The sequence below is a fragment of the Gadus morhua genome, chromosome 4, assembly GCF_902167405.1.
Source record: "Gadus morhua chromosome 4, gadMor3.0, whole genome shotgun sequence".
Classification (NCBI taxonomy): Eukaryota; Metazoa; Chordata; class Actinopteri; order Gadiformes; family Gadidae; genus Gadus; species Gadus morhua.
The window spans coordinates 43,347,796-43,366,471 of NC_044051.1; the positions used below are offsets into that span (position 1 = coordinate 43,347,796).

The 18,676-nt window shown below is 44.4% G+C and overlaps 1 protein-coding gene across 2 annotated transcripts; it reads right to left on the minus strand.

The window, feature by feature from the left end:
• Nucleotides 1-1,227: 1,227 nt before the first annotated feature.
• LOC115541403 (F-box only protein 3-like) lies at nt 1,228-18,676 on the minus strand. 2 transcript variants are annotated; one of them, XM_030353105.1, is made up of 12 exons: nt 18,523-18,676; nt 16,448-16,537; nt 15,747-15,910; nt 15,408-15,522; nt 14,173-14,377; nt 13,438-13,483; nt 12,193-12,277; nt 9,840-9,962; nt 6,050-6,165; nt 5,446-5,553; nt 2,991-3,073; nt 1,228-2,046 (listed from the first exon to the last, which is right to left on the minus strand). In XM_030353105.1, the coding sequence occupies exons 1-12, from the start codon at nt 18,618-18,620 to the stop codon at nt 1,936-1,938; spliced, it is 1,344 nt and encodes a 447-aa protein (XP_030208965.1). In that variant the 5' UTR covers nt 18,621-18,676; the 3' UTR covers nt 1,228-1,935. The 2 variants fall into 2 exon arrangements, with proteins under 2 accessions (XP_030208965.1, XP_030208963.1); XM_030353103.1 differs by having other exon boundaries at nt 1,228-2,049.

Here is an 18,676-nt window from a genome sequence, read left to right on the forward strand (position 1 = left end):
GTTTGAGGAGCTGGTTTTTGTCCCCATGAACCAGTTTGAGGAGCTGGTTTCAGTCCCCATGAACCAGTTTGAGGGGCTGGTTTCAGTCCCCATGAAATGATACAATTGTTTTTTTATGATTACTAAGATAAGTATTGTGTTACAGAAGGCCAGTTATCAACATTAAGATGTATGCACTGTTTAAATGAGGGCTTGTTATGATAATAAAGATTAATAATGTATCAAACAGGACTGCTTTGGATTATTATTTTGGATTATTATGATACATGATACATGTTAAGAATCACCCAGACCCCCTAACCTAGAGTAGGACCCCCTAAACCTAGAGTAGGACCCCATACACCTAGAGTAGGACCCCCTACACCTAGAGTCATGTGGTCGATAGGGTTTACATGTGGTCCATAGTGTTTTAGTGTGGGCGATAGTGTTTACATGTGGTCGATAGGGTTTACATGTGGTCCATAGTGTTTAAATATGGTCGATAGTGTTTGCATGTGGACTGTGGTCGATAGTGTTTAAATGTGATCGTTAGTGTTTAATTATGGTCGATAGTGTTTAAATGTTATTTTCCCTCTCTCCACCTCAACCCTCACTCTCCACCTCAAGCTGGTGTGTGGTGAGCGTTCTGGCGCCGATTGGCTGCCGTGCATCACCCAAAATGGGTGCTACATACTGGTGGTGGTTAGTGAGGTCGTCCCCCCCCCCCCCCCCCCCCCCATCACTGTAGGCGTCTTTGAGTGTCTAGAAAAGCGCTAAATAAATTCAATGAATTATTATTATTATTATTATTAGAGTAGGACCCCCTAACCTAGAGTAGGACCCCCTACACCTAGAGTAGGACCCCCTACACCCAGAGTAGGACCCCCTACACCCAGAGTAGGACCCCCTACACCTAGACTAGGACCCTCTAAACCTAGAGTAGGACCCCCTAAACCTAGAGTAGGACCCCCTACACCTAGAGTAGGACCCCCTAGAGTTAGGGTAGGGTTTAAGGGTAAGGGACTAGTTAGGGTAGGGGTTAAGGGTAAGGGACTATAGTTAGGGTACGGTTTAAGGGTAAGGGACTAGTTAGGGTAGGGGTTAAGGGTAAGGGACTAGAGTTAGGGTAGGGGTTAAGGGTAAGGGACTAGAGTTAGGGTAGGGTTAAGGGTAAGGGACTAGTTAGGGTAGGGGTTAAGGGGCTAGAGTTAGGGTAGGGATTACGGGTAAGGGACCACAGACTCCAGATTTTATTTGTATACATTTTTTATTTAAATATATATAACAAAACAACAAGACAAAAAACTGATTTCTGAAGGAAAATTTAAATCCACTCTGGATTTAAATAAAAAGAACAATGTGGACACACACACACATCTATCTCTTATATATATATAGATATATATATATATATATGATACGAACAGCAGACACACAGCCTGTATAATGTGTGAATAGTGCGTCTACACTGTCTCCGCGTTTCCTCTCCAGAGAAACTTAATCAAAGCTCAAAGTGATAACTAGATAAAGAAACTCAAAGTGTCCCAAATACCAAATACCTGGAGGTATATCTATATACACAGGCCCAAGCCAATCAGACCACCAGCCCCTTCAAAGTATCAAATAATACTCAGTATGAAGGTACTACCTACTACTAGTGCCGACTATGTAGTACATAGTACTCAGTCTAGTGTACAGTCGTATACTGTGCATTGCATACCCAGAGTTACCTCTCTGCTTGTAGTTACCATGACTACCATACTATCAATATGTCAACCTGTGGTAACCATGACATCCCCATCACCAATACGTCAACATGTCAGTGGTAACCATGACAACCCCATCACCAATACGTCAACATGTCAGAAGACCAGAAGCAAGAAGCGACGGAGAGCGAGACCAGGAGTTTGATAGGCCCACAGAGCTGTCCGTCAGGTGAGGGGCGGGGCTAAAGGACTAGACGTGGCGGGGGCACTGCGCCCCGTCCCCCAGGTTGATGCCTCTGAAGTCGCCATGGTCACCATCAGAGTCATCGTCGTTTAACCAAGACCTGTCATTGGTCGAACCCTGCTGGTGGAGGGGCCAAAAGAAGTGTCACGTCAAAGGTCAGCAATAAGGCAGCAGAAATTATTTATTACATTCTAATCCTTATCATATCGTTATAAGATCTCAATCGTTGCCATAATGATTAAGTCATAATCATATTATCATCGTTCTATAAAAAACGACTGATCTAATGACAGACTCACTGATCTAATGACAGACTCACTGATCTAATGACTCACTGATCTAATGACAGACTCACTGATCTAATGACAGACTCACTGATCCAATGACAGACTCACTGATCTAATGACAGACTCACTGATCTAATGACAGACTCACTGATCTAATGACTCACTGATCTAATGACAGACTCACTGATCTAATGACAGACTCACTGATCTAATGACAGACTCACTGATCTAATGACAGACTCACTGATCTAATGACAGACTCACTGATCTAATGACAGACTCACTGATCCAATGACAGACTCACTGATCTAATGACAGACTCACTGATCTAATGACAGACTCACTGATCTAATGACTCACTGATCTAATGACAGACTCACTGATCTAATGACAGACTCACTGATCTAATGACAGACTCACTGATCTAATGACAGACTCACTGATCTAATGACTCACTGATCTAATGACAGACTCACTGATCTAATGACAGACTCACTGATCTAATGACTCACTGATCTAATGACAGACTCACTGATCTAATGACTCACTGATCTAATGACAGACTCACTGATCTAATGACTCACTGATCTAATGACAGACTCACTGATCTAATGACAGACTCACTGATCTAATGACAGACTCACTGATCTAATGACAGACTCACTGATCTAATGACAGACTCATTGATCTAATGACAGACTCACTGATCTAATGACAGACACTGATCTAATGACAGACTCACTGATCTAACGACTGATCTAACGACAGACTCACCGATCTAACGACAGACTTCCTGAAGGGGGGACAGACCATGTGGAAGCGTGGAATCAAGACGTTGAAAACCTCCTCCTTATTGGCTGAAGACACAGTAGTATTAGTACTCTCAAACTAACAGTAGTATTAGTATTAGTACTGTAGTACTCTCCAAATAACAGTGGTATTAGCATTAGTACTATAGTACTCTCAAAACAACAGTAGTAATAGTTTTAGTAGTATTCTCAAAATAACAGTAGTATTAGCATTCTCAAAACAACAGTAGTATTAGCATTAGTACTGTAGTACTCTCAAAACAACAGTAGTATTAGTTTTAGTACTGTAGTATTCTCAAAATAACAGTAGTATTAGTACTGTAGCACTCTAAAGATAACAGCATTAGTCTGTATTACTGTATTGAACATTAGTTTGGTATGAGCTGAAGTATTAGTACTGAGTATTAGAACAGGGTTACCATTGGGGTTAATAGACATAGTATATTATGGGATGTTACCCAGTAAAGGGGTAGTGTATTATGGGATGTGACCCGGTAAAGGTGTAGTGTATTATGGGATGTTACCCAGTAAAGGGGTAGTGTATTATGGGAGGTGACCCGGTAAAGGTGTAGTGTATTATGGGATGTTACCCAGTAAAGGGGTAGTGTATTATGGGATGTTACCCAGTAAAGGGGTAGTGTATTATGGGATGTGACCCGGTAAAGGTGTAGTGTATTATGGGATGTTACCCAGTAAAGGTGTAGTGTATTATGGGATGTGACCCAGTAAAGGGGTAGTGTATTATGGGATGTGACCCGGTAAAGGTGTAGTGTATTATGGGATGTTACCCAGTAAAGGTGTAGTGTATTATGGGATGTTACCCAGTAAAGGGGTAGTATATTATGGGATGTGACCCAGTAAAGGTGTAGTGAATTATGGGATGTGACCCGGTAAAGGTGTAGTGTATTATGGGATGTTACCCAGTAAAGGTGTAGTGTATTATGGGATGTGACCCAGTAAAGGTGTAGTGTATTATGGGATGTTACCCAGTAAAGGGGTAGTGTATTATGGGATGTTACCCAGTAAAGGGGTAGTGTATTATGGGATGTTACCCAGTAAAGGGGTAGTGTGTTATGGGATGTGACCCGGTAAAGGTGTTGTGCATTATGGGATGTTACCCAGCAAAGGGGTAGTATATTATGGGATGTGACCCGGTAAAGGTGTAGTATATTATGGGATGTGACCCGGTAAAGGTGTAGTATATTATGGGATGTGACCCGGTAAAGGTGTAGTGTATTATGGGACGTGACCCAGTAAAGGTGTAGTGTATTATGGGATGTGACCCAGCCGGTGGAAGGTGTAGTGTATTATGGGATGTTACCCAGTAAAGGTGTAGCGTATTATGGGATGTGACCCGGTAAAGGTGTAGTGTATTATGGGATGTTACCCAGTAAAGGTGTAGTGTATTGTGGGATGTTACCCAGTAAAGGTGTAGTGTATTATGGGATGTTACCCAGTAAAGGTGTAGCGTATTATGGGATGTTACCCAGTAAAGGGGTAGTGTATTATGGGATGTTACCCAGTAAAGGGGTAGTGTATTATGGGATGTTACCCAGTAAAGGTGTAGTATATTATGGGATGTTACCCAGTAAAGGGGTAGTGTATTTTGGGATGTGACCCGGTAAAGGTGTAGTGTATTGTGGGATGTTACCCAGTAAAGGTGTAGTGTATTATGGGATGTTACCCAGTAAAGGTGTAGCGTATTATGGGATGTTACCCAGTAAAGGGGTAGTGTATTATGGGATGTGACCCGGTAAAGGTGTAGTGTATTATGGGATGTTACCCAGTAAAGGGGTAGTGTATTATGGGATGTGACCCGGTAAAGGTGTAGTGTATTATGGGATGTTACCCAGTAAAGGTGTAGTGTATTATGGGATGTTACCCAGTAAAGGTGTAGTGTATTATGGGATGTTACCCAGTAAAGGGGTAGTGTATTATGGGATGTTACCCAGTAAAGGTGTAGTGTATTGTGGGATGTTACCCAGTAAAGGTGTAGTGTATTATGGGATGTTACCCAGTAAAGGGGTAGCGTATTATGGGATGTTACCCAGTAAAGGGGTAGTGTATTATGGGATGTTACCCAGTAAAGGGGTAGTGTATTATGGGATGTGACCCAGTAAAGGTGTAGTGTATTATGGGATGTTACCCGGTAAAGGGGTAGTATATTATGGGATGTTACCCAGTAAAGGTGTTGTGTATTATGGGATGTTACCCAGTAAAGGGGTAGTGTATTATGGGATGTTACCCAGTAAAGGGGTAGTGTATTATGGGATGTGACCCAGCCGGTGGAAGGTGTAGTGTATTATGGGATGTTACCCAGTAAAGGTGTAGCGTATTATGGGATGTGACCCGGTAAAGGTGTAGTGTATTATGGGATGTGACCCAGCCGGTGGAAGGTGTAGTGTATTATGGGATGTTACCCAGCCGGTGGAAGGTGTAGTGTCCCTCCATGTGCTCTGAGGTGGTGCTGAAGGTGGTGCAGCTGGCGTACTCATGAACCTTTCCTGGCATCATCACAGGATATTCACCTGTACACACACACACACACACACACACACACACACACACACACACACACACACACACACACACACACACACACACACACACACACACACACACACACACACACACACACACACACACACACACGACTAGCTGGTATTCACTATAGTACTACTAACTGATAATGACAGTCAGTCAGTCAGTCAGACAGACGGTTGGTGTAGGTCACTAGGGGTTGGGTGTAGCTGGGCCCTGATAGGACGGTTGGTGTAGGTCACTAGGGGTTAGGTTGGGTGGTGCTGTGCCCTGATAGGACGGTTGGTGTAGGTCACTAGGGGTTGGGTGTAGCTGGGCCCTGATAGGACGGTTGGTGTAGGTCACTAGGGGTTAGGTTGGGTGGTGCTGTGCCCTGATAGGACGGTTGGTGTAGGTCACTAGGGGTTGGGTGTAGCTGTGCCCTGATAGGACGGTTGGTGTAGGTCACTAAGGGTTGGGTTGGGTGGTGCAGTCCTCACGTACCGACCACGCCCGGCCCGCGCACCTCCTCCTCCTCCCCGTTGCCCTTGGTGATCTTCCAGTAGCGGCTGTCCAGCTGACAGGCCGCGTCCGGGGACGCGCTGGACGACATCTCTATCCTATAGATATAGATACAGAGATATAGATAGAGAGATATAGATACATCTCTATCCTATAGATATAGATACATCTCTACCCTATAGATATAGATACAGAGATATAGATAGAGAGATATAGATACATCTCTATCCTATAGCTATAGATACATCTCTACCCTATAGATATAGATACAGAGATATAGATACAGAGATATAGATACATCTCTATCCTATAGATATAGATAGAGATATAGATACATAGAGAGATATAGATACATCTCTATCCTATAGATATAGATACAGAGAGAGATATAGGTACAGAGAGAGAGATATAGGTCCAACTCTATCCTATAGATATAGTGACAGAGATATAGATACATCTCTATCCTATAGATATAGATACAGAGATATAGATACAGAGAGCGATATAGGTACATCTCTATCCTATAGATATAGATACAGCGATATAGGTACAGAGAGAGAGATAGATACATCTCTATCCTATAGATATAGATAGAGATATAGATACAGAGAGAGATATAGGTACCACTCTATACTATAGATATAGATACAGAGATATAGATACAGAGAGAGAGAGAGAGAGATACATCTCTATCCTATAGATATCGATACAGAGATATAGATACAGAGAGAGAGAGATAGATACATCTCTATCCTATAGATATAGATACAGAGATATAGATACAGAGAGAGAGATATAGGTACATCTCTATCCTATAGATATAGGTACAGAGATATAGCTACATAGAGAGATATAGATACATCTCTATCCTATAGATATAGCTACAGAGATATAGAACAGAGAGAGAGAGATAGATACATCTCTATCCTATAGATATAGGTACAGAGATATAGCTACAGAGGGAGATATAGATACATCTCTATCCTATAGATATAGATACAGATATATAGATACAGAGAGAGATATAGATACATCTCTATCCTATAGATATAGATACAGAGATATAGATACATCTCTATCCTATAGATATATATATACAGAGAGAGATATAGATACATCTCTATCCTATAGATATAGATACAGAGATATAGCTACAGAGAGAGATATAGATACATCTCTATCCTACAGATATAGATACAGAGAGAGAGATACAGAGAGAGAGATATAGGTACATCTCTATCCTATAGATATAGATACAGAGATATAGATACAGAGAGAGATATAGCTACAGCTCTATCCTATAGATATAGAGATATAGATACATCTCTATCCTATAGGCACACATAGAGAGAGATATAGATGTGGAGTGAAACATATAGAGATATAGTTACACTGTATATAGAGATATAGATATACTGTATAGCGAGAGATGTAGATACATATAGAGATATACATATATATAGAGTGATACATATAGAGAGATATACATATAGAGATATAGGTACTAGTGCTGTCAGTTAAACGCGTTATTAACGGTGTTAACGCAAACCAATTTTAATGCCGTTAATCTTTTTATTGCGCGATTAACGCAATTTATTATAAAAAAAAAAAAACAGAACAAGGAAGTGTTGTGGTTGTTGTGAGTTGAAAAGTAAAGTAAAGTACGGCTTGAGAAAGTCAACCGACCGTCTCCCTGCCGTTTATAAAGAGTGATCCACCACCACATATCCAACCCTCACGCTACAATAATCCAACTCGAGTTTTGTTTTTGTGGTGGTGGGTACAAAATGATTCTTGACGAAAACTGGTGGGGGCGCGTCCAGCGTAGGTGAGGCCTATGCCCAGCTCCCAACCCAACTTTGAAAATAGATTAACGTCGATATTTTTTTTTATCGCACGATAAAAGTTTCACGTTAACGCAGCCGTTAACGCCGATAATGGCCCACCACTAATATATATATATATATATATATATATATATATATATATATATATATATATATACACATACATACAGGTGCTGGTCAAATTATTAGAATATCATGAAAAAGTTGATTTATTTCAGTAATTATATTCAGAACGTGAAACTTACATATTATATCAATTCATTACACACAGAGTGATATATTTGAAATGTTTATTTCTTTTAATTTGGATGATTAGTACTGACAATTACTGAAAATCCCAAATTCAGTATCTCAGAAAATTAGAATATTAGTTACGACTAGTACAAAAAATGATTTTTTAGAAATGTGGGCCAACTGAAAAGTATGAACATGGAAAGTTTCAGCATGTATGGCAATCAATACTTAGTTGCAGCTCCTTTTGCCTGAATTGCTGCAGCAATACGGCGTGGCATGGAGTCGACCAGTCTGTTGCACTCCTCAGGTGTTATGAGAGCCCAGGTTGCTTTAATAGTGGCCTTCAGCTCTTCAGCATTGTTGGGTCTGGCATCTCGCATCTTCCGCTTCACAATACCCCATAGGTTTTCTATGGGGTTAAGGTCAGGTGAGTTTGCAGGCCAATCAAGAAGAGGGATACCATGGTCCTTAAACCAGGTACTGGTAGATTTGGCACTGTGTGCAGGTGCCAAGTCATGTTGGAAAATGAAATCGTCACCTCCATAAAGTTGGTCCGCGGCAGGCAGCATAAAGTGTTCTAAAACTTCCTGGTAGACTGCTGCATTGACCCTGGACCTCAGGAAACACAGTGGACCAACAGCAGCAGATGACATGGCACCCCAGACCATTACTGACTGTGGAAATTTTACACTGGACTTCAGGCAACGTGGATTCTGTGCCTCTCCTGTCTTCCTCCAGACTCTGGGACCTTGATTTCCAAAGGAGATACAAAATTTACTTTCATCTGAAAAACATAACTTTGGACCACTCAGCAGCAGTCCAGTCCTTTTTGTCTTGAGCCCAGGCGAGACGCTTTTGACGTTGTCTCTTATTCAAGAGTGGCTTTACACGAGGAATGCGACAGCTGAAGCCCATATCTTGCATACGTCGGTGTGTGGTGCTTCTTGAAGCACTGACTCCAGCTACAGTCCACTCTTTGTGGATCTCCCCCACATTTTTGAATCGGTTTTGTTTGACAATCCTCTCCAGGGCGCGTTTATCCCTCTTGCTTGTACACTCTTTTCTACCACATCTTTTTCTTCCCTTCGCCTCTCTATTAATGTGCTCGACACAGAGCTCTGGGAACATCCAACCTCTTTGGCAATGACCTTTTGTGTCTTGCCCTCCTTCTTTAAAGTATCAATGGTCATCTTTTGGACAGTTGTCAAGTCAGCAGTCTTCCCCATGATTGTGTGTCATACAGAATCAAAACGAGAGACCATTTAAAGGCTTTTCCAGGTGTTTTGAGTTAGTTAGCTAATTAGAGTGTGGCACCAGGTGTCTTCAATATCTGACCTTTTCACCATATTCTAATTTTCTGAGATGTTGAATTTAGGGTTTTCATTGGTTGTCAGCTATAATCATCTTCTTTTTGGCAAAAAACACTTATAATGTATCAGTCTGTTTGGAATGAATGTATACATTCTACAGGTTTGACTTTCTAAATGGAATTAATGAAATAAATCAACTTTTTCATGATATTCTAATAATATGACCAGCACCTGTATACATACACAAGCTGTCCAGCTGACAGGCTGCCTTGGACGACATCTCTATCATATAGACAGAGATATATAGAGATATATATAGAGCATGTGTTGAGACAGACAGACAGACAGACAGACAGACAGACAGACAGACAGACAGACGACCTGATTCTGTAGGTGAAGAAGAAGTGCGGTGGATGGACCGACGACAGCTCTGGGAGGAAGGCGGTGGAGACGGTCACGCTCAGGTCCCCCGTGGTGGCCACGCACTGCTGCTCACGCACATACCTGCAGCCAATCAGAGCCTCAGGACACTAACACCATACCTTCAGCCAATCAGAGCCTCAGGACACTAACACCATACTGTCCTGCAGCCAATCAGAGCCTCAGGATACTAACACCATACCTGCAGCCAATCAGAGCCTCAGGACACTAACACCATACCTGCAGCCAATCAGAGCCTCAGGACACTAACACCATACCTGCAGCCAATCAGAGCCTCAGGACACTAACACCATACCGTCCTGCAGCCAATCAGAGCCTCAGGATACTAACACCATACCTGCAGCCAATCAGAGCCTCAGGACACTAACACCATACCTGCAGCCAATCAGAGCCTCAGGACACTAACACCATACCTGCAGCCAATCAGAGCCTCAGGACACTAACACCATACCTACAGCCAATCAGAGCCTCAGGACACTAACACCATGCCTGCAGCCAATCAGAGCCTCAGGACACTAACACCATACCTACAGCCAATCAGAACCTCAGGATGCTAACACCATACCTGCAGCCAATCAGAGCCTCAGGACACTAACACCATAACCTGCAGCCAATCAGAGCCTCAGGACACTAACACCATACCTGCAGCCAATCAGAGCCTCAGGACACTAACACCATACCTGCAGCCAATCAGAGCCTCAGGATACTAACACCATACCTACAGCCAATCAGAACCTCAGGATACTAACACCATACCTGCAGCTAATCAGAGCCTCAGGACACTAACACCATACCTGCAGCCAATCAGAGCCTCAGGACACTAACACCATACCTACAGCCAATCAGAACCTCAGGATGCTAACACCATACCTGACAGCCAATCAGAACCTCAGGATACTAACACCATACCTGCAGCCAATCAGAGCCTCAGGACACTAACACCATACCTGCAGCCAATCAGAGCCTCAGGAGCCTCAGGACACTAACACCATACCTGCAGCCAATCAGAGCCTCAGGATACTAACACCATACCTGCAGCCAATCAGAACCTCAGGATACTAACACCATACCGTCCTACAGCCAATCAGAACCTCAGGATACTAACACCATACCTGACAGCCAATCAGAACCTCAGGATACTAACACCATACCTACAGCCAATCAGAGCCTCAGGACACTAACACCATACCTGCAGCCAATCAGAGCCTCAGGACACTAACACCATACCTGCAGCCAATCAGAGCCTCAGGACACTAACACCATACCTACAGCCAATCAGACCCTCAGGATACTAACACCATACCGTCCTAGAGCCAATCAGTACCTCAGGATACTAACACCATACCAGCACGGCTGGTTAAGTTAAGGACACAAGGCTGCTAGTTAAGGTGAAGATGACCACAACGGTGTGTATGTTAAGGTGTGTAGGTTAAGGATGTAGGTTAAGGTTTCTATGTTAAGGTGTCTAGGTTAAGGTATGTATGTTAAGGTGTGTATGTTAAGGTGTGTGTGTGTTAAGGTGTCTAGGTTAAGGTGTCTAGGTTAAGGTGTCTAGGTTAAGGTTTCTATGTTAAGGTGTGTAGGTTAAGGTGTCTAGGTTAAGGTTTGTGGGTTAAGGTGTCTAGGTTAAGGTGTGTATGTTAAGGTGTGTAGGTTAAGGTGTCTAGGTTAAGGTGTGTGGGTTAAGGTGTGTCCGTAAGGTGTCTAGGTTAAGGTGTGTATGTTAAGGTGTGTAGGTTAATGATGTAGGTTAAGGTTTCTATGTTAAGGTGTCTAGGTTAAGGTGTGTAGGTTTCTATGTTAAGGTGTGTAGGTTAAGGTGTCTAGGTTAAGGTGTGTGTGTGTGTTAAGGTGTGTATGTTAAGGTGTCTGGGTTAAGGTGTGTAGGTTAAGGATGTAGGTTAAGGTTTCTAGATTAAGGTGTGTGGGTTAAGGTGTGTGGGTTAAGGTGTGTATGTTAAGGTGTGTGTGTTAAGGTGTGTAGGTTTCTATGTTAAGGTGTGTAGGTTAAGGTGTCTAGGTTAAGGTGTGTGTGTGTTAAGGTGTGTAGGTTAAGGTGTGTGTGTTAAGGTGTGTGTGTTAAGGTGTCTAGGTTAAGGTGTCTAGGTTAAGGTGTGTAGGTTAAGGTGTGTAGGTTAAGATGTGTATGTTAAGGTGTGTAGGTTAAGGTGAGTAGGTTAAGGTGTTTCGGTTAAGGTGTGTATGTTAAGATGTCTAGGTTAAGGTGTGTACATTAAGGTGTGTATGTTAAGATGTCTAGGTTAAGTTAAGGTGTGTAGGTTAAGGGGTCTACCTGAATATCTGGTCTCTGATGATGGGGTATTCTCCAGTCACAACATTATTGACGTAAGTAGTAAACCAGTCTGAGAAACTGGTGCCTGCAGACAGACAGACAGACAGACAGACAGAGGCATACCGCCAGTTCACTGATCAGGTACTTTTTAAAAAGATATGAAAACAATCAGATAGAATAATGTGATATTTCAGTAGAAATAAATGCAGTCGGATTAATAGATTATAGATCAATGTTCAGATTAGATGATAGATCACAAATAAAACGTGGTGAGATTAATAGATCACTGATTCAACATGGTCAGATTATTAGATTACAGATGATTTGTCACATTAACAGATTACAAATGTGATATACCTGTTATAAAGGCCACAGATTAGCCTGTACCCACCTGTTAAAAAAGGCCACAGATTAGCCTGTACCCACCTGTTATAAAGGCCACAGGTTAGCCTGTACCCACCTGTTATAAAGGCCACAGATTAGCCTGTACCCACCTGTTATAAAGGCCACAGATTAGCCTGTACCCACCCGTTATAAAAGGCCACAGGTTAGCCTGTACCCACCTGTTATAAAGGCCACAGATTAGCCTGTACCCACCTGTTATAAAGGCCACAGATTAGCCTGTACCCACCTGTTATAAAGGCCACAGATTAGCCTGTACCCACCTGTTATAAAAGGCCACAGATTAGTCTGTACCCACCTGTTATAAAGGCCACAGATTAGCCTGTACCCACCTGTTATAAAGGCCACAGGTTAGCCTGTACCCACCTGTTATAAAGGCCACAGATTAGCCTGTACCCACCTGTTATAAAGGCCACAGATTAGCCTGTACCCACCTGTTATAAAGGCCACAGATTAGCCTGTACCCACCTGTTATAAAAGGCCACAGATTAGCCTGTACCCACCTGTTATAAAGGCCACAGGTTAGCCAGTACCCACCTGCTATAAAGGCCACAGGTTAGCCTGTACCCACCTGTTATAAAGGCCACAGGTTAGCCTGTACCCACCTGTTATAAAGGCCACAGGTTAGCCTGTACCCACCTGTTATAAAGGCCACAGGTTAGCCTGTACCCACCTGTTATAAAGGCCACAGATTAGCCTGTACCCACCTGCTATAAAGGCCACAGATTAGCCTGTACCCACCTGTTATAAAGGCCACAGGTTAGCCTGTACCCACCTGTTATAAAGGCCACAGGTTAGCCTGTACCCACCTGTTATAAAGGCCACAGGTTAGCCTGTACCCACCTGTTATAAACATGTCGATGGCTGACGGGTCTTGGGCCAGCTGGTCCTGAAGAGAAGAGGATGACAATCCCTTAGTTGTGGGGCTAGGAGGTCGTGGTTAGGGTTAGGGTCTGGGGTTAGGAGGTCGTGGTTAGGGTTAGGGTTAGGGTCTGGGGTTAGGAGGTCGTGGTTAGGGTTAAGGTTAGGGTCTGGGGTTAGGAGGTCGTGGTTAGGGTTAGGGTTAGGAGGTCGTGGTTAGGAGGTCGTGGTTAGGGTTAGGGTCTGGGGTTAGGAGGTCGTGGTTAGGGTTAGGGTCTGGGGTTAGGAGGTCGTGGTTAGGGTTAGGGTCTGGGGTTAGGAGGTCGTGGTTAGGGTTAAGGTTAGGGTCTGGGGTTAGGAGGTCGTGGTTAGGGTTAAGGTTAGGGTCTGGGGTTAGGAGGTCGTGGTTAGGGTTAGGGTCTGGGGTTAGGAGGTCGTGGTTAGGGTTAGGGTCTGGGGTTAGGAGGTCGTGGTTAGGGTTAGGGTCTGGGGTTAGGAGGTCGTGGTTAGGGTTAGGGTCTGGGGTTAGGAGGTCGTGGTTAGGGTTAGGGTCTGGGGTTAGGAGGTCGTGGTTAGGGTTAGGGTTAGGAGGTCGTGGTTAGGGTTAGGGTTAGGGTCTGGGGTTAGGAGGTCGTGGTTAGGGTTAGGGTCTGGGGTTAGGAGGTCGTGGTTAGGGTTAGGGTTAGGGGCTGGGGTCAGGAGGTCGTGGATACTAACAGGACAGTGGTAGAAGATGTCTGAGAGGTTGCGTCCCTCGGTGGCCTCCAGGGCCAGGTACTGACTGAGTCCGGTGTGGAAGCAGAAGGTGAGAGGGAGACACTGCCTCATGCCCTTCCTCTGCTGGAAGCCCCCCGCCGCCGTCTCCACGTCCAGGAGGTCTTCAGAGCGGTAGTGGTTGGACAGCGCCATGCTGCCCATCAGACTAGAGACAGAGACAGAAGGGTCCTCAGAGACAGAAGGGTCCTCAGAGACAGAAGGGTCCTCAGAGACAGAAGGGTCCTCAGAGACAGAGACAGAAGGGTCCTCAGAGACAGAAGGGTCCTCAGAGACAGAAGGGTCCTCAGAGACAGAAGGGTCCTCAGAGACAGAGACAGAGACAGAAGGGTCCTCAGAGACAGAAGGGTCCTCAGAGACAGAGACAGAGACAGAAGGGTCCTCAGAGACAGAAGGGTCCTCAGAGACAGAAGGGTCCTCAGAGACAGAGACAGAAGGGTCCTCAGAGACAGAAGGGTCCTCAGAGACAGAAGGGTCCTCAGAGACAGAGACAGAGACAGAAGGGTCCTCAGAGACAGAAGGGTCCTCAGAGACAGAAGGGTCCTCAGAGACAGAGGGGTCCTCAGAGACAGAAGGGTCCTCATAGACAGAAGGGTCCTCAGAGACAGAAGGGTCCTCAGAGACAGAAGGATCCTCAGAGACAGAAGGGTCCTCAGAGACACCATAGAGGTACCACTAGAACAGACAGACAGACAGGCAGACAGACAGACAGGTACTCACCCTGGTACCACTAGCTTCTGGCCGTTGTGCAGGCGGTAAGAACAGACAGACAGGCAGACAGACAGGTACTCACCCTGGTACCACTAGCTTCTGTCCATTGTGCAGGCGGTAAGAACAGACAGACAGGCAGACAGACAGACAGGTACTCACCCTGGTACCACTAGCTTCTGTCCATTGTGCAGGCGGTAAGAACAGACAGACAGGCAGACAGACAGACAGGTACTCACCCTGGTACCACTAGCTTCTGGCCGTTGTGCAGGCGGTAAGAACAGACAGACAGGCAGACAGACAGACAGGTACTCACCCTGGTACCACTAGCTTCTGGCCGTTGTGCAGGCGGTAAGAACAGACAGACAGGCAGACAGACAGACAGGTACTCACCCTGGTACCACTAGCTTCTGGCCGTTGTGCAGGCGGTAAGAACAGACAGACAGGCAGACAGACAGACAGGTACTCACCCTGGTACCACTAGCTTCTGGCCGTTGTGCAGGCGGTAAGAACAGCGGTAATCCTCCGGCAGCTTGAAGCCGATCTGAGTCTCGATGGAGTCAAGCTCCTCCTCCTTGGCTCCATCTGAAACCATGGCAACCACAAAGTCAACAGGAAGCAGGAGGCGGAACCAGGAGGAGGGACGCCATCATCAGGGGGAGGAGGAAGAGGAGGAGGAGGAGGAAGATGGTGGAGGAGGAGGAGGAAGTGGAGGAAGGTAGAGGAGGAGGAAGATGGAGGAGGAGGAAGATGGAGGAGGAGGAAGGTGGAGGAGGAGGAAGAGGAGGAGGAGGAAGAGGAGGAGTCACCTTTGAGAGAAGCGATCATGCGCGGACATCGCTGAGAGAGGAAGGTCTTCAGGGTCTCCCAGGAGGTCTTCAGGACGGCGTAGTGCCGGAGGTAACGGCCCCATTCCAGGTAGTACTGCCTGAACAGGGCCCGCCAGGAGGGGGCGCCGGCCCCCCGGTCAGCGCTGCAGACAGAACCAGGTTTATAGAGGGTACACACAGAACCAGGGTTATAGAGGGTACACACACAGAACCAGGGTTATAGAGGGTACACACACAGAACCAGGGTTATAGAGGGTACAGAACCAGGGTTATAGAGGGTACACAACAGAACCAGGGTTATAGAGGGTACACACAGAACCAGGGTTATAGAGGGTACACACAGAACCAGGGTTATAGAGGGTACACACACAGAACCAGGGTTATAGAGGGTACACACAGAACCAGGGTTATAGAGGGTACACACACAGAACCAGGGTTATAGAGGGTACACACACAGAACCAGGGTTATAGAGGGTACACACACAGAACCAGGGTTATAGAGTGTACACACACAGAACCAGGGTTATAGAGGGTACACACACAGAACCAGGGTTATAGAGGGTATACACACAGAACCAGGGTTATAGAGGGTACACACAGAACCAGGGTTATAGAGGGTACACACACAGAACCAGGGTTATAGTTAAGGGTCGGGGCTATATGGTTAGGGGTGTACTCACTCAGTCAATAGCCAGTAGCGGGAACACAAGCTCCTCCACAAAGGGTTGTGGCCGGACAGCTGGTTCAGCCTCCTGCTGACGAAGCTGCAGCTGTGGAGTCCGTCATAAGGGGCTTAGCTTAGCCCTGGTGGGTAAGGGGGCTTAGCTTAGCCCTAGTGGGTAAGGGGGCTTAGCTTAGCCCTGGTCACAGGGTTAGGGGGCTTAGCTTAGCCCTGGTCACAGCGTGAGGGGGCTTAGCTTAGCCCTGGTCACAGCATGAGGGGGCTTAGCTTAGCCCTGGTCACAGGGTAAGGGGGCTTAGCTTAGCCCTGGTGACAGCGTGAGGGGGCTTAGCTTAGCCCTGGTCACAGGGTAAGGGGGCTTAGCTTAGCCCTGGTCACAGCGTGAGGGGGCTTAGCTTAGCCCTGGTCACAGCGTGAGGGGGCTTAGCTTAGCCCTGGTCACAGCGTGAGGGGGCTTAGCTTAGCCCTGGTCACAGCGTGAGGGGGCTTAGCTTAGCCCTGGTGACAGGGTAAGGGGGCTTAGACTCTCTACCTAGGGGATATAGTCTTCCTTCTTAACTGTGATCCTATTGGGTTAGCCGTAACCCGTCTATGTAGTGTTAGGGTTAGGGATAACTAACTAACCCTAACCCATCAACGGAGGGTTAGGGCTAACTAACTGTTCTAACCCATCAACCTAGGGTTAGGACTAACTAACCCTAACCCATCAACGTAGGGTTTGGGCTAACTAACTAATCCTAACCCATCAACCTAGGGTTAGGGCTAACTAATTAACTAATCCTAACCCATCAACGTAGGGTTTGGGCTAACTAACTAACTAAATATTTATTTTTTTATTTTTTTCCACAATGTCTTGTTTTTTTAAACGATTTATGAGGACTATATGCTCTGTAAGATGACCTTGGGTGTCTTGAAAGGCGCCTCTAAATTAAATTTATTATTATTATTATTATTATTATTATTATTATTATTATTTATTATTATTATTAATCCTTACCCATCAACCTAGGGTTAGGGCTAACTAATTAACTAACCCTAACCCATTAGTGTAGGGTTAGGGTTAGGACTGCTTGTTCTGGCCACGTTGAGCGAGACTAGTTGAGACGCAAAGTATTATAGTATTGAATATTTCATAAACAACCCCGTACCAATGGCTAGCTTGCAATGCTACAGTAACTGTATGTTACACATCATAAAATAGTATGACTTCTGACTATTCTGGCTCCGCCCTTAATGCCATTCTGCTCTATTGATCCTGATACATAGTTATAATACAGTAATGATATATCCCCATGTATCAATGACATTCTGCTCTATTGATCCTGATACATAATTATAATAAAGTAATGATATATCCCCATGCATCAATGACATTCTGCTCTATTGATCCTGATACATAATTAAAATACAGTAATGATATATCCCCATGTATCAATGACATTCTGCTCTATTGATCCTGATACATAATTATAATACAGTAATGATATATCCCCATGTATCAATGACATTCTGCTCTATTGATCCTGATACATAGTTATAATACAGTAATGATATATTACCATACATAGAGTAAGTAATCTTATCATTAGATAGATATTTAATATATTACTTTTAGGCTGTTTGAGTTATCAATATAATATAGGAATATGCTGTTTGTTTTATGTGTTATTATACAACTATAAACAGGTATGTTAGATATAAATAATAATAATAATAATAAAATAGATTTATTTGATGATTTCTAGTAAGTCATGTTATATAGCTGCTATATACAAGTAATGTTAGATATAATAATAATAACAATAATAATAATGCATTGTATGGTTTCTAGTTAGTCATGTTGCTAGACAACTAGATACAGGTAATGTTAGGTACTACTACTACTAATAATAATAATAATAATAATAATAATAATAACAATAATAACATAACAATAATATAGATGCATTGTTAGCGATAACTTGTGTGTTGCTGCTCGTTTCCTCTGGATATAATAAGACCAAATAATGGTGATCCACTGAGATATATGCCAATGTTTGCCTCCTACTCGCTAAAGAGAGACTCGATACGTACTGGATGAGATCCCTGAAGTCGAGGAAGGAGAAGACGAGAAGCAGCGGGTCGGCGGGCAGCTGATCCAAGACGAGCCGCAGCTCCACGGGCGCCGCCATGTTGGTCTGCTTACCCTACGTCACTGTGCGTCGCCTTACGTCACTGTGCGTCACTT